The sequence below is a fragment of the Acomys minous genome (genome assembly GCF_964271855.1).
Source record: "Acomys minous genome assembly, chromosome: 2".
NCBI lineage: Eukaryota > Metazoa > Chordata > Mammalia > Rodentia > Muridae > Acomys > Acomys minous.
The window spans coordinates 30,148,433-30,175,841 of record NC_140484.1 but is presented as its reverse complement, the minus strand read 5'-3'; the positions used below and the strand labels follow the sequence as shown (position 1 = coordinate 30,175,841).

Below are 27,409 nucleotides of genomic sequence, written 5' to 3'. Positions count from 1 at the left end.
GAGGGTGTGCACATGTGTGGTCTCAATTTCCCAGTCAAAGGACACAGACTAAGAAATTGGATCAGAAATCAGGGACTAACTATGAACCATGTATCTGTTGCCTCCAAGAAACACACCTTACCACAAGAGAGAGCCCTGAGCTTAGGGCACAAGGTGGAAAAAAAATGTATTCTTAGCAAACAGAACTAGGCAAAACACAGGTGTCTGTTTTAATATCTAACAAAATAGACTTCAATCCGAAACTAGTGAGAAAAGACAGAGAGGGGCACTTCATGCTGAGAACAATGCGTCAGGAGGACATTATGATTTTAAGCATGTACACCCCAAACACAGGTGCATCCAGTTTCATAAAATAAATATTATTAGCTGTAAAGTCATAAACTCAGCCTAGCACAGTAGCAGTGGGTGACTTCAATACCCCACCCTCACCAATTATCAGGTTATTCTAAAAAAAAAAAAACCAAAACACCAAAAAACAAAAAACAAAAATCAGAAGCCAGAAATATAGGAAAATTGAAATAAGTCCTTGTATTTGATTTGGTCACAACAGGATATGACCACAATGGACAGCAAGAGAGACCCTAGACCACACACAAACTCATGGAGATTAAACAATGCACTACTGAGTGACAAATTAATCCTTGAAGGAATCAAAAAGAAAATAGGAGAATTCCTAGGATCAAGTGAAAAGGAGAACAATATGCCAAAACCTTTGAGACACAAGAAGACAACCCTGTGAGCAAAGCTTACAGTTCTAAGTGCCTCCTACATTAAGAAATCATAGAGGAAAAGCTGGGCACGGTTGTGCACACCTGTAATCCCAGCACTCAGGGAGGCAGAGGCAAGTGGATCTCAGTGAGTTCGAGGCCAGCCTGGTCTACAAAGTGAATCCAGGACAGCCAAGGCTACACAGAGAAACTCTTCTTGGAAAGAAGAAAGAAAGAAAAGAAAGAAAGAAAGAAAGAAAGAAAGGAAGGAAGAAAGAAAGGAAGAAAGCCAGAGAGATCCCGGATAAATAACTTAATGATAGTCTATAGGGACCTGTAAAGAGAACAGACAAAACCTTACATCAATAAATGGAAATAAAGCACTAACCACCCAGTCCTAGCTTGACGGTGGTGGAGCACACCTTCAATCTCAGCCCTTGGGAGACAGAGGCAGACAAGTCTCTGAGTTTGAGGTCAGCCTGGACTATAGAGTGAATTCCAGGACAACCAGGGATACATAGAGAAACCCTGACTCAAAGAAAAACAAACAAACAAACAGATAAACATCAGAAAGCCACCCAGTCCTCTTACAGAATGTTTCTTCAGCCGTATGGGGGGAGGATATATAGTAGTTTGATTAAGAAATGTTCCCCACAGGCTCAGATATTTAAATACTTGGTCCCCAGTTGGTGGTGCTGTGCGGAACCTTTAGGGGGTGGAGCCTTCCTGGAGGAAATGCATCACTAGGGTTGTGTTTTGAGAGTGTATATCTCTCACTCTGCTTATAGTTCACTCTCTTTGACTCTGTTGTGCAGTTGAAATGTGATCTCTTGGTTGCCCACTCCAGCTGCCATGCCTCTGCTTGCTACAAGCCTCCCCATCCTGATGAGCTCATCTCTTTGGGACAATGAGGCAAAATGAACTCTTCCATAAGCTGTTTTTGGTCATGTTATCTTATCACAGCAACAAATAACTTGAGCTCTTTCTCTCTCTTTCTTTCTCCCCCTCTCTGTCTCTTCTTCTCTGCCTCTGTCTCTCTCTCTGGAGTGCCCCTTCCCCTTTCCTTCTCCCCCCATGCTCATTTAATAAACCCCTCTACAACATAAAAAATAGCTTGATACAGAGTGATATCTGGTATCTGATAACTGATATCAGTTCCATTTATGGCTGAGCACCCATAGTCACCTATTCTCTGCATTTGACCAGTCATGAGTCTACATTGGGCACTATCCACTGCACAAAGACTCTTTTCTACAATTAAGAATGATAGTTTCACCGGTCATGGTGGCGCACACCTTTAATCCCAGCACTTGGGAGGCAGAGGCAGGCTGATCGCTGTGAGTTTGAGGCCAGCCTGGTCTACAAAGTGACTCCAGGACAACCAGTACTAACACAGAGAGACCCGGTCTTGAAAAAAACCAAAAACACCAAAAAACAAAACAAAACCTAACAACAACAACAAAAAAAAAAAACAAAAAAAATGAGAGCTTCACTAATCTATAGTACAGAGATAATGTATTACAAAGGCAGTTTGATACTGTGTCAATTACTCCTAGGGCCTATGAGATCCTAGTTGTGGGTTCTTGGCCAGATTTACAGTATCAGGCATATGTTTCTTCCTGTGTAGCTGGCCTTAAAGCCCAGCTGGGAAGCAGTTGCTTACCCACCTGTCATGCCACGATTGGCACCCATGGGTGTATCTTGGTAGGCCAATTACTGCTGAAGCCCACAGGGTTCACATGTAGGTAAGTCTGTTGATGACTTTCCCCCTCTATCAGCCTGCATAGCACTTTCTGGTACTATAAAAGCTAGCTAAGAGAGAGGAAGCTTCCATATCTATTACAGATCGAATTCTCCTTGTTCTGTGACCAAACTACGCAGTATCTTCAGCAGTAGGATATGACTATCAAGTTCTGGTAGGCAACAAAGAGCAGTGGCAATAGCTATTTTATTTGGGGGGGTCTCTGCCTACCTCCCTCTGACCAACAACTACAGGTGAAGTATAATCACCTGCTTACAATAAACAGAAAGTTCATAGATTAAAGTGAGTGTTAGGGTTAAGCCACACCAAACAAAAGGCAGGGTTTGGTTTTGTTTTGTTTTGTTTTTTTACAGTTCACAATCTCGAGGTTCACAACGGGATCAAATAACCTGCAACATTTCCCGCTTCTTGTCTAAATAAAAGACTTTTCTCTAACATCAATATACTATATAGTATCTGGTTTTTTAAAAAATGCATTCATAATGTCCAGTCCATTAGTATTTGACAACCTTAGAGAAAGTATTCTACTATCTGTCCTGTCTTAGCGAGTCTAAAATTCTATAACTAAGTCACTTTGTATCATAACTTGCATTACCAGTCAAAACCATCTTTTTAGACCTAAAACAGAGACTGCTAGCTGCCTGCACAGTCACCAAAAATTTCTATATAATGTTGGAGCATTATCTTCAACCTTCTTACTCCAAATATCTGATGTTTCTGTGAAGCAGGTTATGAAGGACTTGCCTATCTTGTCCTTACAAAGCTCGGCAGTTGACTTTCCACTGTTCTGTCTACAGTAGAAGCAAGAACGTGTTCCTGCCCAGTGGCTCTCTTGTCACATATGAAGCCATCTCCTAAAGAAGAATTTTTTGATGTTCATCATCATCTTCAAAATCAAAAGCAGATGCTGCCAGGAGCTGACATGTCTCGTTGCCAAAAAAAAATTCTCAATCTTTAAATACCATAGTCTGTATATCTCTGAAGTTTTTTGAAGACCATCTATCTATCCCTAGTATATCTAAATTGTATGTTTCTAATGATATACTGACTGGTTAACACAGAAAACACCTACGATTAACTAAACTAGTACATAAGAAAACCACAAGTTTGATTGACCATTAGTTTGCATTTCATAATTTCCTAAGCAGTTTGTGATAGTAGCTTTCAAAAGGATCACAACTTCACGGTGTATTTTAAAGAACAACGTAGGTACAATACCTTAAAAAGAGTTGACACATAGTATGTTGTTACCAAAATATAGCATTAATTTTGTATCAATATCTAAAGATATATAAGGGAAGATTCAATAACCAACCCACTTTTCCTATTATTCCTATCTTATTTTTATATGCCCCCTTTTTTCTTTCCTATGTCTTGTTTTCTCCCTGATCAAGACCTGATGAAGTTGCCACCAAACCCTCTAAAATGATGACAAACATCCATCACTCATCAGACAACCATCAGAATGGCTAAGATAAAAAATTCAAGTGACACCACATGCTGGCGAGGATGTAGAGAAAGAGGAACACTCCTTCATTGCTGGTGGGAATGCAAACTTGTACAACCACTTTGGAAATCTATCTTCCGCTTTCTCAGAAAACTAGGAATAGGGCTTCCTCAAGTCCCAGCTATTCCACTCCTTGGAATATGCCCAGAAAATGCTCCACCACACAACAAGGACATATGCTCAACTATGTTCATAGTAGCTTTATTCATAATAGCCAGAACCTGGAAACAACCTAAATGTCCCTCAGTTGAAGAATGGTTAAAGAAACTGTGGTACATTTATGCCATGGAATACTACTCAGCTATTAAAAACAAGGAATTCCCAAAATTTGTGGACAAATGGATGGAACTAAAAATGATCATAATGAGTGAGATAACCCAGAAGCAGAAAGACTCACATGGTATATACTCACTTATAATTGGGCACTAGCCCAAAAGGCATGTCCCACAAAAGTCTTCACTTACCACGAGATTGGGATAGATGTGAGGACATCCTACTGAGACTCTAGGTAAGAGAAATATAGGGGATGGTGAAATAGAAGAACCCAGAGGGTCCTAGAAACCTACAAGAATACATTGTGATGGGTGAATCGGGACCCAGGGGGGTCTGCTCAAACTATTGCACTAGCCAAGGACAATACAATAGTAAACCTAGACCCCCTAGTCAGATCTACCCAATGGACAGCACATTCTCCACAGTTATGTGGAGAGCAGGGACTGACTCTGACATGAACTCTGGTGCCCCATATTTGACCACTTCCCCTTGGTGGGGAGGCCTAATGACACTCAAAGAAAGAATAAGAAAGATACCAAGATGAGGCTTGACAGCCTATGACCATATAGTGGGGAAGGAGGTCCCCCTTGATCTTAGACCTAGGGGAGGGGAATAGGGTGAAAGTGGGAGGGAGGGAGAAATGGAAGGACACAAGTGATGAGATAACAATTGAGTTGTAATCTGAATAAATTAATTAAATAAAAAGTACAAAATAAAGGCATGCGCCACCAAAAAAAAAAAAATCTAAAAGAAAAAAATTTAACATAAAACTTTAAAGACATGTCACATTTAAATTAAGATCCACATATCGAGAGAACATGCCACGGGGCCTTGCTTTTATTGTTTGTTTATTTTGTTTTTTAAGCCTTCTTTTAAAATGTCTTAATTGTTATTTAATTATTAATTTCTAAAGTTATCAATTTATTATTGTAGGGGTGGGGTACCATGACCTTATATGGAGGTCAACTTGCAGAAAATCAAGTCCAGGCCCTCATACTTGCGTGTCAAGTACTTCTAACCTGCTGGCCCCTTATGCTTTGAGACGGGTTCTTACTCTGCAGCCAAGACTAGCCCCAAACTGCTACATACCCCCGGCTAGCCTCAAACTCACAGCAATCCTCCTGCCTCAGTGTCTGTGCTGGGATTACAGAGATGAGCTACCAAGCCCAGTTTCTTTATCCTTTATCAACGGGTGGCCAGGAGCTTCGCAGACAGTCTTAGGTCAACTTAAGAGGGCAGGCAGCATCAGGGGACCTGAGGACGCTGGCTGCTCGACCAGTGATTTTTTTTTTTTTTGGATAGCCACTCAGGAGAATGTCTATTCTGGATATTAGACGCTGGCTTCCCGGTTGCTATGTGACAGCTGTGGGATCGGGACTTTGATTTAGGCTCCCTATGTTGGTTGGAATTGAAGTCGGGATAGAGCAAGTAACAACATAAACATTTTGCTCAGCGCTGCTGGGCCTTCGGATAAGGTGCATGGAAGGTTGCCATCTAAAGAAAAACCTCCACCCCGGGGGTTGACATAGCAGTCCCCATGAGCCAGCACGCCAGCATTCCAGTGATGCAGGCAACCTGAGATTTATGATCTGGAAGGAGCAAGATGGTGGAAAATGAGGTCACATATCTATCTGTTGAGGGAAACAGTGATTAAAAAAAAAAAAGGTAGAACATACACATCACAGGTGCCAGAGATGTAGCTCAGGGTTAAGTACTTACCGACCCTTCCAAGCCTTTCCCCAGTCCTGTGTCCCACTGGGGCTATGTTCCCACTCTGCAGAGGAAGCCTCTTCCACACCCAGAGATACGGAACCAGTCGATGTGGGAACAAGCATTTAGCTCCTACCTGCCCTTCACTTCACCAATCCGGTGTCCAGCCTGCCAGGATGCTCTTCACCCAGTCTTCCCCGCCCCCCGCCCCAACACTGTAACGCAGGCAGCGCCCCCTGGTGGTGGGTATCTCAGTGACAGTGGAACGTAGGCTGATTCAAAACAGGCTAAGAAGTCAGGCTAAGGGGCTCTGTGGCAATCCAGGCCCCTGAAGACCAGAACATGGCCTCGGGTCTCTGTCTCATATCTGGGGTTTTAGGCACAGAGTTCCCCATTCATCATCCCTCCCCACACCCTTCTATTCCCACCATCACCTCATCTTATGAGTGGCACTTATCGTCCACTTGGAATGACCGCTTTCGTGCCTGGTAAACCCCTACTTTGCCTTTCCAGACTCTGGAAAAGCCCTTTTCCTTTTCTTTCTTTCTTTCTTTCTTTCTTTCTTTCTTTCTTTCTTTCTTTCTTTCTTTTCTTTTCTTTTTTTTCACTGTAAAACAATTTTATTAGTCTTGGTATGTTATGTGCTAGCTTGCACTTCTTTGTGTAAGGCTTTGTCAGACAACTGTTAGCTCTGTTTCTTAAAAATTAAACTTTATTACACAACCCAACTATCTTACACAAAAGAGAAAAAAGGTTAAAGGGAAACAAGAGTGAATCTTCTGGTATCCGTTCCACAGAACAGGTCCCTAGGTGTCTCTGGCCTGTGTGCTGGTCCGACCTGTTTGCTGATCCTTTACCTGATCCATGTGCGCTTGAGCTCAGTCTGAACCTGCTGATCCTCTCAGGCTCGCTGCCTGTCTCCGCCCTTTTCTTTCTTTCTTTTCTTTTCTTTTCTTTTTTTTTTTTTGGTTTTTTGTTTTGTTTTGTTTGTTTGTTTTTCAAGACAGGGTTTCTCTGTGTAGCCTTGGCTGTCCTGGACTCACTTTTTAAACCAGGCTGGCCTCGAACACACAGCGATCCGCCTGCCTCTGCCTCCCGAGTGCTGGGCTTAAAGGCGTGCGCCACCACACCTGGGTCCTTTTGGCCCTTCTCATGCCTCCTGCCCCACATAGAACAATACCCCCATGGCTCTCTCGGCAAGTACCTGGGGCTGTAATCTGACGTCACAGCAAACATGGAAGCTGATCAACAGCCCAGTGCTTCTGGACAGTGACTGTTCATTGGGACCGCGGGAGTTCATGTTTCCATTTTTCTCTCTGAATGAGCAAGGCTGAGGCCAGATTAATGACACCCTTCCTGTTGCTTGAGATGGGTTGTTACTTGGATATGTCAGGGAGAAAATAACAGGTTCTGTCTCTTCAAGGCTTTGAGGGATTCCCGTTAAGCATTTCCTGGAGAACCTGCGTCACTCATTTACCTACCTTGCACAGCCCCAGTATCACCAGAACTTTCCTGTGTAGGAGATGACTTTTAATTGCCCCGGCTTACCTGGCCTCTTCCTCTAAATTCACAGCAAGTGAATTCACAGAGGCACAGCAGCCTTCCACCAGCTTCAGGAAGCTGCCAGGCTCTGAGCTAGCCCACTCTGTGTTTGTTTTCCTTTCTTTCTTCTCATTTTACAGATGAGAATGCTGCATCCCAGAAGCTGAAGCCACTTAGTGAGACGGTGCAAGCAATAAACAGTGAGAGCTGGAATTCAGGGAAGGAGTCTTTCCATACCTGCTCCAGTCCCCAGAGAGGAGGGTTAAGATCAGCCTCTTCACGAGCCGGGCCTAGTGGTGCTCAGGAATTGTCCACTAGGTGGCGGAAGAGAACTGGTCGGTGGCCTGGGAGCTCCAGGGGTGCAGATTCTAACCTGGGACAAAGGTAGGGCTGGCAGTGTTGCAAGAGATTTAATCTCAATGTGATCCTTGAGATTGTGAACTGTGAAAACAAACAAACAAACAAAACAACAACAACAACAACAACAAAAACCCCTTTGCTCCCATTGTGATCTCTGAGATTGTGTGAACTGTAAAAATCTGTCGTTGGTCCCATTGTGGTTTCTGAGACTGAACTGTAAATCCCTGTTTCTTGTGGTTGAGCCCTAACTCACCTTTAATCCAACATCTTTCCGTTTATTGTAAACAGGTGATTAAGGTGTGGTTTAGCCAACCTTACATACACCTTCAATCCAAGAGCTATCTGTACACAGGATTTAATAAACTTAACTCTAGGTCAAGAGGCAAAGCAAGAAGCCAGCTGACAGGGATTAAAGAGTAGGAGGGACTTTGAGTTGAGGGGTTTTTAAGACAGTGTGTAGAAGAAGGGGTCTTTGGTGCTTTAGCTCTTTAGTTTGGGATTTTAGCTTGAGTCTTTGGCTCTTTAGCTCTTAGCTCTCTAGCTTTTGAGATCCTTGGCCTTTGACTTTGTGCGCTTTGGTCTAGCAAGTCTTTAGCCTTGGGTTTTTTGGCCTTTTCCTCCTGGGCTACTAGCTCAGCAAGTGAGCCTTTTGGGGTCTTTTCCATTAGGACATGAACCTAGTGAGAAGGTCAGCTGGGTGCTCTCTCTGCCTCTCTGAGCTAGCAGGTTTTCCACCACAGCATCTGGCTCCTGAGTCTTTATTGGTAAAAATAGAGACAGATCAGAGATTTTCAATTAAAACAACATTGTGGTCCTGAGCTGGGGCTGGGGGCAGCTTCAAGGGCATGTGAGGGCTCACGAGTGCTACCTCATTAACTCTCCCAATGAACCTGTGTGGCAGATGCCTTCAGCCTCACATTCTTCAGATGAGTGAACTGAGGTGGTCAGAGGTTTAGACTGAAGAGGTGAGGAGCAAGCCATTTGGACGGCAGTCTGTGCTGTTCATTTGAGGAAGAAAAGGCAGTCTCTCGGAAGCAACAAGGCCACGGGTGGTCGGGTGGTTTGGGCTGGCTCCAGTATGCTTGAGGCTAGTCTAAGGATGGTGACTAAAACCTTATCAGGGAGAACTTCCTGGAGGTTGTGTGAGGCCAAGACATAGGATATGGTAGGATTTTTTTTTTCAGTCTGAGGTTCCCAGAGCATGCACATAGCTCCATCTTAGTACTGTCTCTCTAAAGAACTAGGTACCCTGGAGATGAAAAGTGCGCGCACACACAAAGACACACCTTTAGATGATCTGGTAATGGCTGCTTCCTGGAGTTTCACGAAACAAACGCGCTGGAGAGTAGACAGACACCTGGCCGACTGCTGCACCATCATCAGCGTGTGATCGCTGTGGGAAGGGTTGATGACAGCATCCTAGATGTCCCCACCCTGGAAGAACGCCGAGTCACACTCAAATTCTCCGAATCAGCTCATGCCACCAGAGGACAAGAGTGAGACCTCGGAACCTCACTTTGCCCTGAGATCCGAGACAGCAGCACCTCCTTGCTCAGTGGTCTCGCCCTAATCATCCAGGCACCTGGGCTTGTTTGTAGCGCTCCCCCTGGATGCTAAAGCTGGGCTTCTGAATTAGGAATTCTTTGTAGATTAGCAATCACCACTAGTTGGATTTGCTGGGAATCACCAGACGTAACCCTGAGGTTCAGTTGCTGCCTCCAAATGTGAAGATACGGGAGGTTTGCATCCTTCCTCATGTTTATACAAAACCCGATGGAAACTGGTCCAGGTGCAATGTGCTTACTGCAGCCCATGTCGGAGACACAGAAGGAAGTGGAGATTGTCATTCTCAACGCTAGGTGAATTCAAGGTCAACTTCGGCTATGTGAGAGCCTGCCTGGGAAAATAAAAAGCAGTAGGGGGGCCGGGGAGATAGCTTAGCAGTTCAGAGCACCAAGTGCTTGGCCAGAGGACCTCCGTTCCACTCCCAGCACCCACATGATAGCTCACAAACACCTGTAACCCCAGTTCCAGGGCATGTAACGCCCTCTTCTGGCCTCCTCGGGCACCAGGCACATTGTTGGCTCACCCACACTCACTCAGACAAAACTCACGCACCGTGCTCGCTAGTCTTAGCTTGATGCACAATCTAGAGTTATCCAAAAGGAGAAAACTTCAGTTGAGAAAACGCCCCTGTAAGATGAGGCTGTAAAGCATTTTCTTAATTAGTGACTGATGTGGGAGAGCCCAGGCCATTGTAGATGGTAGTATCCCTCGGTCGGTTGAGTAAGCATCCCCGGGTTCTGTAAGAAAGCAGGCTGAGGGAGCCACAGGAAGCAAGCCAGCAAGCAGCACCCCTCCATGGCCTTTGCATCAGCTGCTGCCTCCAGGTGCCTGCCCTGCTTCACTTCCTTTGGTGATGAACAGTAATATGGAAGTGTAAACCAAACAAACTCTTTCCTCTCTGAGTTGCTTTTCAGTCATGGTGGTTCATTCCAGCAATAGAAACCCCAACTGAGACACTCATAAAATAAGATTTAAAAGAATTTTAAAAATTAATTAAGTTTTTTAGTTTTAATGGAACATTTTATTTTAATAACATTATGTCTAAATTCCTTGAAAACATCAATCATGAATACAATGTATTTCCATCACAATTCATTTCCTAGACCCCTCACTCTTTCCAGTTCCCCCAACTTCCCCCTTTCCCAACTTTATATCCCCCTTTCTCCATGTTTTCTTTTTATTGAAAATAGATTCTTAGCTGGGTGTGGTGGCACACACCTGTAATTCCTGGCAGAGGCAAGCAATCTCTGTGGGTTCAAGGCCAACCTGGTCCACAAAGCAAGTTCAAGAAAGCCAAGGCTACACAGAGAAACCCTGTCTTGAAAAGAACAACAAAAATAAATAAATAGATTCCTTACCCATATATCTTGATTATGGTTCCCCTCCCCCACTTCTCCCAGTTTCTTCCCACCTTCTGCTCCCTCTGTGCCTCTCATTAGAGAAGAAAAGCTCCTAAGAGAGAACAATCAAACATGTCAAAATGGGTACCCTAGGATTATTTACTGGGGAGGAGGTCCCCCTCCATCACAGACATAGGGGAGGTGAATAGGGTGAAAGTAGGAGGGAGGGAAGAATGGGAGGATACAAGGGATGGGATAACTATTGAGATGTAATATGAATGAATTAATAAAAATGCAAAAAAATGACAAAATGAAATATAATAAGACAAAGCAGACCCCATCATATCGAAGTTGGACAAGGTGCCCTAACACAAAGGACTTGGTGCAGACCCACCGAGGCCCCCCCATCCCATCCCCCCACCCCTCACCCCCACCCCCTGCTTGCTGCTTCAGTCTCTGCGAGTTCATCTGCGCCTTGCTTAGCTGATTCAGAGGGCCTTCTTCTGGTGTCCTCCAGCCCCACTGGCTCTTACAATTTTTTTTCTGCCTCCTTTTCCTTGACGTCTCCTGATCTCTGAAGGGAGGGATTTGGTGGGGACCTCCTATTCAGTCTCTCTCTCCACATAGTGTCGAGAAGGTTGAAGGTTGTGGGCACGCTGTCACATCTACTGTGAGGTCACATGGGCAAGCAACTGCCCAAGCCTTGCAGGGAGGAGTGTGACATGCAAGATTCGTTTAGAGTTGAGCACTCCACAGCTGAGGCATTTTTACAGGAAAAATATGAACATTAGCCATATGACAAAAATACTTGTTTATCTGAAATACAAGTTTAGCTGGGTACCGTTGTAGTTTATCTGATGACTTAACAGTAAATGGCTTCTCTGGGGCAAAGTGTTGGGAAATATAGGCCACTAAGACCTGTGGGTTTTGTTTTTTTTTTTCTGAAGTGTAGAATAAAGTTGGTTTCTTTCATGCCCAGTAAGCGATCACAGACAACCCATTATGAATCCAAACTCATGACTATCATGAGACTCAAGATCAAGAACAGGGGGAAAAAAGTTAATAACCAGAGAAGCAGTCTTCACACACACAGCCAGTCAGTCAGCAGGCAGAAGACTGTCTCCTCAAGTAAGGTAAGAGTGCTGGCTTCCTAGAAACCGAACATGTCCTCTTCTTTCAGAACAGGCTTGGTGGGCTCCTCTGTCCCCCTCAGGAGTGTCAGCAGAGTGTCCTCCTGTGTTTGTGACTGTCTCACTTCTCTTGTATTCTCTCTCATTCCTCCAGTGTTGCCAGGAAGAGCGATTTGGGGGGAGGGGTGCTGACGACAGGAGCCCCTTTGCACTAGATTTAGTCTGTTCCCCAAAGGGTTGGCTTGAGTGGGGTGAGGCATACTTGTCATGCAACTGCTGAGGTCCTGAGCTTGAAATGTCCTTTTTATACCCGGGAAGGGCAAAGTACATGTAAAATGCCCCCATCCCCCGAGCCCCATTGAAAGGGGTCTCATGACAAAAAAAAAAAAAGAAAAGAAAATTCTGATTTTTTTTGCCCTCCCATTCTCCGTGTTCTTCAAATTGGAGCTAATTAATGTAATTCCACAGGAATAGGCCTTTCAGATTTACAGAAACAGTAAAGACAGAACAACCCAGCAACACACACACACACACACACACACACACACACACACACACACACACACACAAACCCTCAACCACAGTGATGGCAAGAAGTGAAGCTTCCATTATTTTATTTTTCTTTTGGTTTTTTGAGACTGGGTTTCTCTGTGTAGCCCTGGCTGTCTTGGACTCTCTTTGTAGACCAGGCTGGCCTCAAACTCATAGAAATCCACCTGCCTCTGCCTCCTCAGTGCTGGAATTAAAGGCATGCACTACCATGCCCAGCTCTGTTATTGCTTTTTAATGAGCTCACTTTAATTATGACCACTGTAGTTTATGATGATTTTTGTTATTATTCACTTATGCATATTTTAGTTTTTTTTAAAAAGTGTTTTGTGTTGTTGTTATCGGATGCGGTGGCACACGCCTTTAATTTATTCCTGTACTTGAAAAGCAAAGGCACACAGATTTATATGAGTTCAAGGCCGTCCTAGTCTACATCTTGTGTTCTAAGACAGCCAGAGTAATGCAGTGAAACTCTGTCTAAAAGAAAAAGGTTTTAATCCCTAGCCACGAGACCTGGACAGATAGAAATGGAATTGGATGGGAGGGACAATGTCCCTCTTGGTTTTCTCAGTTTGACTTGGGTGATGTATACTTGGCCAACAAGAATAGGTTCTCTGGTTGAAAAGTGGGTTTGGAAGACGAGCCCTGTCACTCACTCATACATATGCCCTGGCCAGGCTCAGGCTGGGGTGTGTTGGGAAAGACTTCCCTTTGAACACTGTAGCCTTCCGCTTGGCCAGAGATTGATGGCAGTAGTAATTCTGGAGAAAAATAAGGTATCTTCTTCCGTTTCTCTTTCTGTGTTTTTGTTGTTGTTTTTTTTTCTTTGTTTTTTGAGATAGGGTTTCTCTGTGTAGCCCTGGCTGTCCTCGAACTAGCCCTGTAGACCAGGCTGGCCTCAAACTCACAGAGAGCCAGCTGCCTTGGCCTCCTGAGTGCTGAGATGAAAGGTGTGTGCCACCTCTGCCCAGCTTCTTTAGTTTTTTTTTTTTCACACAGTGTATGCTTGTATGGTATGTGTGTGTGTGTGTGTGTGTGTGTGTGTGTGTGTGTGTGTGTGTGTGACTGTGCACATGTGGGGCTCAAAAGGCAATGTGTGGAGTCAGCCCCCTCCCACCTTTATCCAGGCCTCTGCGGGCCACATTCAGGTTGCCAGACTTGTGTAGCAAACATCTTTACACGCTGAGCCATCCCTCTGGACCCACCTCTTGTTTTATTGACTGCTGCCCTAGGCCAGCAAAGCTACAGAAAGAATGAATAAAAACCTCCTGAGCTGATTATGGAGTCAGACTGCAGGCTGGGGAAGACACCCCCCCCCCCGCCCCAATAACTCAGTTTTAAAGTGCTTTGTTTCATTTGCAGCTTCCTCTTAGAACATACCCAAGCTATTTCTAAAGCCCTTGGAATTGCTGAGAGGAAGTGTGACTCCCCAGCATGCTAGCTGATAGCCACCCTGGGGCCAGTCTCAGTGTGCCTCTGCGAGGTCTATGAGGATAAGCAATGCCCATGTGCCCTTCCTTCCTTCAGGTGTCCTGTGTCCTGCGTCCACACCATGCCGCAAGAAGAAGCTCCCTTCGGTCACCCCAGGAAGGGCCACAGCTATTCTCACATCACAGCTGAAGAGTAAGTTACAAAGCAGCCCTTCTGGGGGTTTCCCATTTGAAGACACAGCCTGCTGACTTTCACCCGTGCACACGCCTAGCTGTAAACTAGATAGTGTTTCGTCTCACCGGAGGATAAAACCCACTGCAGCCAAGGAGAGACCTGGAGGTCCTACCACGGCCTACCTCAGTTCTCTGGGGCCAAGCAGTGAGGGAGATGGAAGTGAGAAAATATTGCTACTTTGGTCCACATTCTTGGGACTTGGTTGTTGGTTTCCAGGTTGGGAGACATCCGTCTAGGACCCAGACACCTCAAGTCTATTCCTTCAGCTCCTCTTAGACAGATACAGGTACTCTGCAGACAAAGGGGAGTTAGGTTGCTAAAGAGCCACGTGTGGGTGAAGGGCACACGCACGTGTGGGTGTGGTTCTCAGCCTGCACGCATACTCCAGGCTAAAGATGGTGGCCGTGACTTTTGCACGATAGTGCCATCCTGCCAAGTAGTTGTCTCAGCTTCCGGGTTAATTAGTAATACATATTTATGCAGTTATAACTCCTAAGAACCGAGCTCATGGCTCAGAGGTAGTATTATCTATTTCTAAAGAGGTCCAGAGTACAGCGGTAGAGTTGGGCGGGGAGTAACTCCAGCACATGGAAGTGCTCTTAGGGGAGCCCCGGATGTACTCTGCAGGTGCTAGGAGCCAGTGGTAGGAGGCAAACCTGAGCAGGAACTCCAGACAGGCTTTGATGTAGAGCAGCGGTTCTCAACCTTCCTAATGCTGCGGCCCTCTAATACAGCTCCTCATGCTGTAGTGACCCTGCCCCCAACTGTAAAATTATTTTCACTGATGCTTCATAACTGTAATTTTACTGCTGTTATGAGTCATCATGTAAATATCTGATGTGCAGGATATCTGATATATGACCCTTGTGAAGAGGTCATTTAACCTCCTAAGGGGTAATGACCCACAGGTTGAGAACATCTGGGTTAGACTCCCTCTTGAAGCCGTCTGCTCAGAACCCCCTGCAGATCCCTTTGTGGAAAGAGTTGCTAGAAAAATCTTACATGGATTACACAAGAGTCAGCCAGCAGAAAAGGTATAGGCTCCACCAATGGCAGGCTTCCTGGGCGCATTTCCCAGGGATTTTCCATACTACAGCACAGCCAATTGGGAAGGTGGGGGATGTGATACATTCTACCAAATTGTCTCAACAACATACTATTTAGACAGGAGACACACTGCAGATGGTATTGTTTCCGCTTCTTTGGGGTGACTCCACAGGCTTTTTTTTGTGTGTGGGGGGGGGGGAGGGGGTTGAGGCAGGGTTTCTCTGTGTAGCAGTCCTGGCTGTCCTGGACTCACTTTGTAGACAAGGCTGGCCTCGAACTCACAGAGATCCTCTTGCCTCCACCTCCGGAGTGCTAGGATTAAAGGTGGGCACCACCACACCAGGCCACAGACTCTTCTGAAACTAGAATTTTATCATCTCTCATTCAGTAGCCCAGGAGTCCTAGCCTGTCAGTTCTCTTCTCTCTTCTTGTCACCCCTGAGCACTGCTTCTGTCTAAGTGAAGACGGGTATGCCATCATCTTTGTGTTCCCTCCACAGAAAATGAGCCCAAGGGAAGGCTGGAGCCATTGTTTTCCACTAACCCTCACCCCCTCTCTGTACCCGACACCACTGCAGCCCTATCTGTCTGCTGTGTTGTCTGTGGCCAAAGGCTTAGGGAAACCAGGAGGCGTGTAGCAGGATGTGGTGATGCTGGGACTTCAGCACAGGTCAGTTGGCCTATGAAGCACTAAGCTGGTGGGGTTAACCAAGGCAGACGTTTGCACACTCCCATTCAAGAGAGGCAAGTCCAGAGAGACCAGCATCTGTAAGTGCCAAGCTGGAGGCTGGGGGCAGGAGGCTGAAGGCTGAGCATGCTTTGCGGTGTATAATCAACATTCTCAGCTGGGGATGCTGCTAGTGCCCCCCCCCCCTCAGCACTAACAGCAATGAGCACTAATGGTGAGCTGCTGTGGGGTGGTGCTGAACAGAGCAGGAAGCAAACTGTCACAAAGACTCTGCTTGGACACTCTGCAGGGGCACACAGGCACGGTAGAAATGGTGTTTGCAGAGTCCAGTGCCAACATCCCAGAGGAGGCCATAGGAAGGTGGGGCTGGAGTTGGGGACGGCAGCTTACCAGGGGAACCTTTGACTTAGAACCATTATATATATATATATATATATATATATATATATATATATATATAATAACACACACAAACACACACATACATATGTACACACATATACATATATATATATGCACACACACACACACATACACACACGTGTCCTGGGTTCCAGCACAGAAGAAAAACACTGTCTCAATCCGGATATGTGGATGCCGTCATTTCTGTCGACATCACCAGAGGCCCCAGCATAGGGCAGTGACACTTTTAACCTCAGTCCGTGAAGGAAGCAACCATGGAGTACCTGAAACATCATGGTACATGATTTTGGGCAGGGTAGTGAAGAGCACGAGAAAAGGCCACCAGCGTCAGCCCCTGTTCTGGAAGATCCTCACTTATCTGGCTGCCTTGCTTCAACAGGAGGGCTGGACCCAGCAGGGTGCAGAGGCATCTGTATTGAAACAATACAGATTCTCTGAGAATAGTTCCCCTCCTTTGAAATTTGCCAGTGGTACAATGAGGAAGGACACTATGAAGCGACTTCCCACAGCTGGTCAAAAAGGGCTACCCACCTGCTTGCTGTTAGCTTCCTGGGAAGCCTCAGCAGACAGGGGCTCTTACATACTTGGATGGGAATAAGTCGTCCAGGTCGCTAGATTCCTAGGTGCTGCCTCAAAGAGGAGTCAGTTTAGGCCAGGAGTGGGGCCCTGGGATCTGCGCTGTAATTTCACCTCAGGTGACTGTCCCAGGGATCTGGGCAGCAGCCTCTGGCGTGTCTGACATCCTTTGATGTTTTACACTTTCAGCCACGTGTGTGTGTGTGTGTGTGTGTGTGTGTGTGTGTGTGTTCTAAGTGCAATGTGACTGTGCATGAAGAACTGGAACAGAGCTCTGTCTGTGTCAAGACGCTCAAAGGGAGAGGAGAGGGCAAAAGCCAGAGCATGTGCATGCTGGGAATTGTGTCAGCTGCCTTCAGTCATAAGAGCCACTGAGCACTCCCTGTGACAGCCTCATCGCAGGAGACAAGAGTTCTCCCAGGAAAGCACTGGTCAGGGGGTGTCGTTCTGGCTTGAATCCTTAGAGCTCCCTTGACAAAATATGTAGCCACCATTCAGCCTGCCGGTTCTGCCACATGCTGGCTGGGCAGCCTTGAGCATGCAAGACCACTTTGTCGGCTGTAAAAGGAGCCTGTTCCTTGCTCCAAGGACTGCTGGGACGGGAGAATGAAGCATGCATGAGGTTTGAGGTGCCTGGCACAAAATGGTTTTCAGAGGACATCCCAGTGCCCGGGATGTGAGTGCTTGGGCCATGCAGTTTGTAGCTCTACATGTGGACCGGGCTACATGATCAGGGCAGAGTATCCCTCTGGTACAGCATCCTTCAGCTCTCTCCATCCCGTCTGGAGTTGGATGGGACACACTTGATGCCTCAAAAGCCTTGAGGTGGAGATAGGTGGTACTGGCAAAACTCCCTCCTTTTCACCCCCTGCAGCCACTCAGTCTAGCACAAGTCACCCAGCTTCGAAGAACCATCTCTTAGCAAGTTGATAGTCACAGTGTCCGGCCCTCAGTCCCAAGGAGCTGGCAGATGCCAGCTCACTGGCAGGGCTATGCAGGGACACACAGCCCAAGCTCTGCTCCTGGGGCCTTTGCAGCAAGCGTCATGCTTCCCAGGGGGTCTCTGGACTCAGACCACAAGCAGCAGCCTTATAGCCTCAGAACAGCACCCCAATGCTCATGACCAGGGACATTCTTAAACGTTACTCTGTGCTAGATCCTGCTTAGACTCTTCTCCCGGAGCCACAGGGGCCAGAGCTGAGTTTGGGGGCAGGCACGGCCTCAAGCTAAAACCCTGACTCTGTCTTGTGTCAGCTCTGGGTGGCAAGTCACTGGCCCCTCTGAATTTATTTCTTCCTCTGTGAAGTGGAGACAGTAAGTGGCGTCTAGGCTGTGCTATGAGAAGCAGCATACTGGGTAGTCCAGCCACCGGCTCACAGCTAGTGTTCATTTCGACTTCCTTTTTCTGGATTGAGTTGGAAAAAACCGCTTTCAGTGAGCCATGTTGAGAAGAAAGGGTTACTGTACTTCAGTAGATGCACTGTTCACATGAGGGCCAGGAGCCAGGGCAGCCCCCCTATGATTCAGACTTGGGTGCTCCATGCCTCAAGGCTCCTACACTAGACCCTGTCCTTGGACAGTAGAGCTGGAGGTCCGGTCAGGCACCCCGTGTGGAGAGTGACTAATTATCTGGAGACGAGAGATGCTTTCCTGAACTACAAAAAAGGGGAGAAAGTTGGCGGCCGTCTCATCGAAGTCGGGAACAATGTTTCTGAGCTCTGTTGGACACATCTATCTCTCGGTACAGGGCCGCGGGGATTGGCATCCTGATTGTAGTCCTGGGGATTTCTCTGCTCGTTGGCTGCTGGTACTGTAGAAGACGAAGTGGATATCGAACCTTGACAGTGAGTAACAGTCCCCTGCAGCCAGAGCACGTATGTGCATGTATATGTACACGCCATGGTATGGCTGGGAAAACTTGAAGGACAACTTTTTGGAATGTTGGTTTTCTCCTTCCATCTTGTGGGGGCTTGTCAGTTTGGGTGGCAAACGCTCTTCCCTGCTGACGTGTGTGCCTCCCAACTCCACGTTCTTCTAACTCTGTCAGTCTCAGAAGCCTGACAGATCCTAGTTCTTACTGATGCTCATAGGAGCAGCAGCAGCAGCCCCACCTCCCAGCATATGGTGCACCACTGAATATCTTCCCTCATCCATCCGTCTGTCTGTCTATTGGTCCTCTAAGGGTCATGTGCAAATTTGTCATAGCACCAACGTTAGGAAGGGAGACTTAAAAACCCGAACACTTATGTAAGGTCCCAAAACAAAGTTTGCGTATTTTGAGGCCAGCAAGACACAGCAAGGTAGGAAAACTTAAATGTGACCTCATAGGAAAACCAAGTGCTACACAGTAAAAACAAAATTTTAAAAATGAAAGCACTGAATGGGAGGGATGGCTCAGCAGTTAAGTGCACTGGCTGCTCTTCCAGAGGACCTGGGTTCAGTTCCCAAGACCCACATGGTGGCCCACAGCCTGCTGTCACTACAGCCCCAGGTGATCCCTCAACCTCTCTGGCCTCCACAGGCCCCAGGAATGCACATGGTGCATAGACATGCAATTTGGCAGGACACCCTTAGACAAAAAATAAAATAAAATAAATAAATAAATAAAAAAGAAAAAGAAAAGAAAGAAAGAAAAAAGAAAAAAATTGAAGCCACTAGGTAGGTAGGTAGGGGTGGCACCTATGTCTTATTCCAGCACTTAGGAAGGCTGAGACAGGAGGGTAGCTATCACAGGCTACCAGGAAGAACCTGTTTCTTTAAAAAATAAAACAAAAAACACTTGGCTGCGGGTGGCGCATGCCTATAATCCCAGCACCCTGTAATCCCACCAAGCAGAGGCAGGCAGATCTCTATGAGTTCCAGGCCAGCCTGGTCTACAAAGTTAGTCCAGGCCAGCCAAGTCTACACAGAGAAAACCTGTCTCAAAACAAAAAAACAAAAACAAAAACAAAACAAAACAGAAAACAAACAACCCCAACCACCCTCAAAAACAAAACAAACAAAAAACTACTAAAACAAACAGAAAACAAAAACGCCCCTCCCAATCCCCAAACAGGCTTTCAACCACATCAATTCAAAATTAGATGATCATAGATTCAACAAAATGTGTTGTCATAGAAATAGCAAAAACATACTTAAAAACAAAGCACTGAGCTCAGGTGAGTGAAATACGGCGAAGTGGACTGAACCTTTTAGGAGCACAAACCCTCTTGGATTCTGACCTGTATTTCCCAAGACTGCAGAAAAAGAACAAAAACAAAACCTTTGCTCTGTCCTCTCTGGGGGAAGGGAGACCCTAACAAGCCCCCCTCGCACTCCCCAGTGTGAGCCACAGCTCAAGCTCCACGGAAAGCATCTGAACACTACCGGGAGGACCCGGAGTTCCAGCCCTGAGCCCAGGCTGCCTCCTCAGCATGTTCATGCCTACACTCCCCACGCCCGGATCATGCTCTCATTTATTAAGTGCCCGCTGTCTTCCCTCCCAGCTGAAAAGTTTCTTTGCCAGGAAGCCAGGTGGTGCCTGTGTTCCCTAACTGCCCTTTTTAGCTGAGGGTTCAAAACATAAACAAAAGAGGTAAGGCACGTTGGATCCACACACCAAAGAAGCCTCTAGTGAGTTCATATTTAAGTGTGGTAAAGTGTGAACAAGACTCCAAACAAATTTTAGGAAAGATCGAGATTGTGTTAGGCCTAGAGATCCTGCCCATAGAAACTCAGTCACTCTGCATGCTGAGTACGGGAGGACTTTACTTTCTGCCTCCGCCCCCGTCCCCTGCCCCCAGCCTGACTGCATCTGTGCACCTCTGGCATGGAGTGATAACACTCCTGGCAACTGGTTATTTATTATTTGGTCTTCTCACTCATCTTCCCCCTTAGAAAAACAGGCACATAAAGGGCACTTGACCTGGTAGTGGCACACACCTTTAATCCCAGCACTCAGGAGGCAGAGATAGGTGGATCTCTGTGAGTCTGAGGCCAGCCTGGTCTACAGAGCAAGTTCCCGGATGTTTGGGGCTACAGAAAAAGAAAATAAGTCACTGGGTTACATCAGGAATTGGCTTAATGTCCACCTCTGACTTGTTTTGTGATCTTACATAATAATTTTTCCAAACCTCATTGACCTTATTCTACACTTAGTCATGGCAAAAACAAGACGAAAACCAATGCTTATTTGTTTTTACTTAGCACATCTTCAACTGGCCTTGAACTCACGGAGATAGACATCTACCTGCCTCTGCTTCCCCAAGTACTGGGATTACAGATTTGCACTGTGCCCAGCTGCTTTTTTTTTTTTAATCTTAAATTATATGTAAGTATGCGTGTCTGTTTGTGGGTATGTGCGTAAGAGGGCCTGAGGCCAGAAGCAGGTCTTGCTGGGGCTGGAGCTACAGGCAGTTGTGAGCTACCAAATGTAGGTACAGGAACTGAATTTAGGGCCTCTATAATAGTAAATGCCCCCAACTGCACAGCCATCTCCCCAGCCCCACAAAGTTCCTTTATTTTTCTGTATGTGAAAGCCACATGTTGGTCTTTCAAGTTAGCGTGTTGATACTCACTTTCTACCCATTCACAAGTAGTAGCTTGATGTGACAAAACCCTATGAAGAGCGTGGCCATGCGTGTGGCCACCGAACACATCAGTTGATAGAATTCAAGCTTAACCTTCTCTGCTGCTATTCTTCTACATATGTCAGTGACTCGGAGCTTCTGACTTTTTTATAAGATAGGAATGTGTCCTGTCCCTTAGCATCTCCAGTGTAAAAGGAAAAGGCTCCATCACAGTTGTGTGGCGCTGCCACGTACACCAAAGCCATGCCATCCGTGTGGATGCGAAGTTCCTGGGAGTCAGCTCTTGCCTTCCACTTTGTTGTGACAGGTTGCCTCTTTTCCTGCCAGAGCTCTTCATGTGCTAATTGGCCTAGAAGCTTCTGGGTGGCTATTATCCTGCCTCTGTCCACTATCTCACTGCAGGGTTATTGGGCTACAGATGCATGCAGTCATGTCTGGCCTTTTGTATGAGTTCCAGATATCAAGACTAGAACTTTATTGGCTGAGCCATCTTCTTGAGCCATATGTTTATTTGAATACTAAAATCTTTTGAGATTTTCAGACATCCTAAAAGCCTAGTTGGCAATCTCTGGTCTAAGAACTTTAGGCAAGTGTGTCATAATTATGTGATGTAGTTCGGCAAGTAGTATGTCTTAGCTTGCTTTCTATTTTGTGATAAAATACTAAAACCAACTTGAGGGGCTGGAGAGATGGCTCCATTGTTAAGAGCACTGGCTGTTCTTCCAGAGGTCCCAGGTTCAATTCCCAGCACCCAGGACAGCTTACAACTGTCTGTAACTCCTGTTCCAGAGAACCCGACACCCTCACATAGACATACATGCAGGCAAAATACCAATGCATATAAAATATATAAATAAATCTTAAAACAAAACCTTGACAAGTAAAGAGTCTATCTGGATTACAAGTTGGTCTCTTTCTTCTGTTCTTTGCTCTTTCCTAAGGTGGTCCTTACTCTGTAGCCAACCTAGCCTCAAACTCATGATCCCCTTGCTTTGGTCTTCCTAATGGTGGAATTACAGAAGTATAGCATTACTCTTAGTTTCTCATTAATTAAAAAAATTTTTTTTTAATTTACAATTTTGATGTGTATGAGTGCTTGCTTGCATGTATGAGGGTGAACCACACGCATGCAGAGGCCAGAAAAGGGCACTGGATTACCTGAGGCTGGAGTGAACCATGATGCTGGTGCTGGTAACACAATCTGGGTCCTTTGCAAGAGCAGCAGCTAAATGTTCTTACCCATGGAGTCATCTCTGTAGCCCATCTCCTTACTTTTGAAGGATAATTTCACAAACTGTTCATTTTATAGATTCAGTCTCCTACTTTTCCAAACTCCCCAGTTAGCGATAGTGTGGCGCCAGGCATTGCACCTCAGTGTTTTTTCTTTAGTTAGTTCTGACAAGTCTGAGAAGTAGTTTATCACCTTGCTACTATAGATCTACCAACTGGAATTAGCAGAGGTAAAGCAAGTAAGTGGCAGCTTTAAAGGCCAGTTTGAAAAGCCCATTAAAATTAAAACCAAAACCAAACCAAACCAAACCAAACCAAAAAAAAAAAAAAAAACCCAAACCAACCAACCAAACCAAACCAAACCAAACCAAACCAAACCAAACCAAACCAAAAAAAAAAAAAAAAAAAACAAAAAAACAAAAAAACCAAACCAACCAAAAAACATTGCTTTCCCTTCTTTAGTGAATCAGTTGTTATTCTTACCATTCACTCTAACGACTTTCTATTTCAGGACAAAAGGATTCATGCAGGTACTAAAACCACCTCGGAGGAACGATGCCCCAGTGAACAATGCTTATGTGAGGGTCCTGGTCACCAGGACAGCCGACTGTCTTTTCAGGAAAAAAATCATCAGCCTATGGTATGTGGAGGTTGTGCATCTCGGCACTTTCATGCCAGCCACTTTCAGTTCAAGTCAACAAAATGACTTCTATTAAAAAAGTAATATGAGCCAGGCGTGGTGGCATACATCTTTAATCCCAGCACTCGGGAGGCAGAGGCAGGCGGATCGTTGTGAGTTCGAGGCCAGCCTGGTCTACAAAGCGAGTCCAGGACAGCCAAGGCTACACAGAGAGACCCTGTCTCAAAAAACCAAAAAAAAAAAAAAAAAAGTAATGTGAATATATTTAGTGTCAATTTAGTGTCACCAAACTGTTACCTGACGAATAATGGTCAAAACCAGGGCTGGGACTGTAGCTCAGTAGTAGAGCACATGCCCTGCTTGCACATGCCCCAGAGTCAATCCATACAACTGTTCCTCCACAATAAAGGTCAACATGGTAATTTTTGTTTTGTATATTCTGTAAAAACAAATATAGGAAACGGCTTATTTGTATCTTTTTTATTTTTTGGTTTTTTGAGACAGTGTGCCCGTATGTAGCCTTGGCTGTCCTGGACTTGTTTTGTAGACCAGGCTGGCTGAAACTCACCAAGATCACCTGCCTCTGCCTCCTCAAGTACTGGGATTACATGTGTGTGCCACTGTGCCCAACTAAGTTGTATCTTCCTATTGTTAGATTTTTACAGTAAAAAAATGTGTGCCCGACATGTAAGAGCAACAGGAATTTTTTCTCCTATAAAGTCGAGCCCACCACCACGTGTTAAACACTTGAAACATAGTAGTTTGAAAGAAGTAGTTTTGTGACACACATTTCAGAGGCAGAACATGGAAAGAACAGAGCCATTACTGACTTCATTGGCTGAACGTTGAGATGATTTTACTTTGTCCCAAGTTAAATATTTTATCTAAGTAACCTTTCTAAAGGGGAAGCTACTACTAGGCATTTAACTTCTGCATGTGACTTGCATGCATTTCTGCTGGGTAGCACTGGTGCACACTAAGCACACCCAAGCAACAGGCAGCACTGGTTCTGGACTCAGACTTGCTTGGTTCTTAGCTCCTTGGCTTACTTTCTGACTTAGGGCAGGTGACTTTTCTATGCCTCAGTTTTCCCTTGACAACATCTCCTTGAACTGCTGTGACCATTAACTGAACGGTTGACACATCTGCACTCACTTGGTAGGTAAATGTGACTTCCCAACCTCTGTGTTGTCGTCTTTGAGTGATGTCTATTGTTAACCTGCCCCTCCCCCAGCCCCAAATGTGCCTTTAGACACAACAGGGATCTATATGGTAAAAATGAAGTGTCTGTTGAGAGACACATGAGATTCAAGAATTTATGGACAGGTGGGCTCCTTCACTGGGGGAACTTGCTGCCAAACCTGACAACTTTGAGTTTGATCTCTGGGACAAACTTAGTAAAAGGAGAGAACCAATCAATACGCCAAATTGCCCTCTGACACCTCATGTATGTGCTGTGGCACAGAAGCCACACTCATGAAGAAAACAGCTAAGTAAATAAATCTGAGTTATTTCTGAAATAAATGTAAATAATCAGTTCTGACATGAATAATCTGAGCATAAGATACACTTTTAGGATTTTGGGAAGCCCCTCATCTCTTTCTCTTCTCTCCAACATTTTAACATATGTATCTGTGAAATTTAATAATTATTCCATTGGACAAAAAATGCTTCAGAGCACAGCAAAGGTATAAACGTGATACACACTGGTCTGCCTCCCTCCCTCCCCGGAATGTGTACACTGCTGCCAAGCACACTCTTTCCCTTCCTCATCTTCCCAGGTTCCCAACGCTCCACCTGCCTACGAGAAGCTCTCTTCAAACCAGTCACCACCGCCATACTCACCCTGAGAGCCAGAAATCTGCTAAGAATGCTCCAGCGACTTCCCTCACACTTTTGCTTTGGGCTGAGTAGACACCCATGTTTTGTTTAGAATGCTGCATAATGTACAACTCTACTAACAGGCTAGGGTAAAATTCTTGATAGGTCAACTGGAGAAATAGTAATCTGGGGAAAACTTCAATAAACATTTCAATGCATATTATCTGTCCCATCAGTAATGTTATTAAATCATCATCATCATCAGTAAGATTATTTTAAGGGGTAAATTCACATGGACAGTCTGGGAACATATGATTTGTGTGAAGAAAAAAGTTTTTTTTTTTTAAATGTGTCCACATTTATGTCTGTGCATTTGCATGCCAATGCCTACTGAAGCCAAAAGTTGCTGGATTCCCTGGAGTTGGAGTTATAGGTGGCTTTAAGCTGCCTGATTGGGTGTTGGGAACTAAGCTTGAGTCCTCTACAGGAGCAACAAGGACTTTTAACAGCTCAGCCACCTCTTTTGACTTTCAACTGATTCCTTGAATGAAATGCAGCGAACTTACAAATTACTATCCAGCTTTTGAAAGCAACCTACTGGCCAGTGGGAACTGTGTACAGGGTTGTGGCAGATGTTATGTGACGGTGTTCAGAATGGATCCCATTACAGGGTTAAAACAAAAATATACTTCTCTGAGCTAGATACTGCTAACCAGGGCACTCTGTGTTCTAAAATGTCCTACAATAACCCATTGTGAAGAGTCTCTCTCCTCCCTCACCGCTATGTGGTGCATATATATATTTGCGAGGCAGAGGACAGAGGTCGATGCTGCTATGTTTCTCAGTTGCTCCCCACCTCATTTTTTCACACAGGGTCTCACACTGACCCTGGAGTTACATCATGTCCATTCCTCTTCCTTCTCCATCCAACTTATCTCGCTCTCTCAAATTCTTGGTGTCTTTTCCATAATTATTGTTACACATGTATAGATATACATGTCCACATGTATATATGTGTGTGTACATACATGTACATAAAACCCCATCACTCCCCACAGAGAGATAGGAGGTAGAGACAGACCTGGCTGGAAGCTTGCAGGCTAGCTAGCCTGGAGTATGCAGTATGGTGGCAGAAAGGATGGACCCTGCGTCTAACTGTCATGAGGATGCTTAATACACAGACATCAGCCAAAGTAAAGTTGCTTTTACTTTTTAAAATCCTGATATCACTTTCAAGCCTAACAGAAAATTAATTACTTAACCCTTGATCTATACTACTTCAGTGCAATGATTACAGACATACACCCCCACTCTAACCATCTCAAAATGTATATTCATACTCTCAAACAGCACTTTTGCCATTTGTATCTCTGGTCTGCTCAGTCATCCACTCTTTCTCTTCCCCAATTTCCCTATCAATGTTTAAAAAACAAAACTTGGTTCTCAAGAGCTGTGGGTGATGTATAAAATGCATTGTAGGGGGTGGGAGAGATGGCAAAGTGGTGACGAGCACTGGCTGCTCTTCCAGAGTTCCTGGAGTTCAATTCCCTGCATGGTCGTTCCTGTGAAGGTGCCAGGTACCCTGAACTAGAGTTACGGACAGTTGCGAGCGGCCCTGTGGGTGCTAGGAGTGGAACCTGGGTCCTCTAGAAGAGCAGCCAGTGCTCTTCACCACTGAGCCATCTCTCAAGGCCCGACTGTGAAAGCTTAGTATGAGCTACTGTACTGTACTGGGCTGTAGTTCCCAGAAATCAGAGTATTAACAAGGGACTGAGTCCAAGAACATTTCTGAAACTTAAGACTGGGTCAGCCTGCTTTTAATTTTTTTAAGAGACAGAGCTTCACGTATCTGAAGCTGGTCTTCAACTATGTATCTAGATTGGTCCTGAACTTCTGATTTCCCTGCCTCCATCTTCTCAGTGCTGACAATTAAATTCAGGTCCAAATGCACAAATGATAGGCAAGCATTCTACTGTCTCAAAACAAAGTAAACTAGGCCTTCAGATAAAAAGCTACCTAGGAATCTATTCAACAAGTGTGTATCGGGTACCCTGTGCCAACTGCTGGGATGATAGTAACTGAAGAGGTCCCTCTTAAAAGCAGCAGGCATTCACATATAGTTGTGAAGGAGGGCTGTCCTCAGGCTACCAGTCACTGCAGCACCACGGTGGTAGTTGCAGTATGGCACTGAGAGGGATACATGGAGCAATGAAAACCTACAATCAATCTTTAGAGTCAGAAAAGGAGATGGCACGCCTTTAACTTTTTGGAAACTACAGCCCAGTACAGAAAAGAATGAGAAACAG

The 27,409-nt window shown here is 45.4% G+C and overlaps 1 protein-coding gene across 4 annotated transcripts in view; it reads left to right on the top strand.

Moving 5' to 3' along the window:
* MLANA (melan-A) overlaps positions 1-25,321 on the top strand; it is a 50,192-nt gene extending 24,871 nt beyond the window's left edge. The window contains exons 1-6 of one of the 4 annotated variants that reach the window (XM_084772275.1): positions 11,832-11,900; positions 13,974-14,069; positions 18,592-18,688; positions 23,154-23,282; positions 24,369-24,440; positions 25,064-25,321. In XM_084772275.1, the coding sequence (XP_084628401.1) occupies positions 13,999-14,069; positions 18,592-18,688; positions 23,154-23,282; positions 24,369-24,410 (339 nt within the window). In that variant the 5' untranslated portion in view covers positions 11,832-11,900; positions 13,974-13,998 and the 3' untranslated portion in view covers positions 24,411-24,440; positions 25,064-25,321. Of the gene's footprint in view, positions 1-11,831; positions 11,901-13,973; positions 14,070-18,591; positions 18,689-23,153; positions 23,283-24,348; positions 24,441-25,063 lie in introns of those variants that run through there. The other 3 variants (XM_084772274.1, XM_084772272.1, XM_084772273.1) reach the window with 3 other exon arrangements.
* The last annotated feature ends 2,088 nt before the right edge of the window (positions 25,322-27,409 follow it).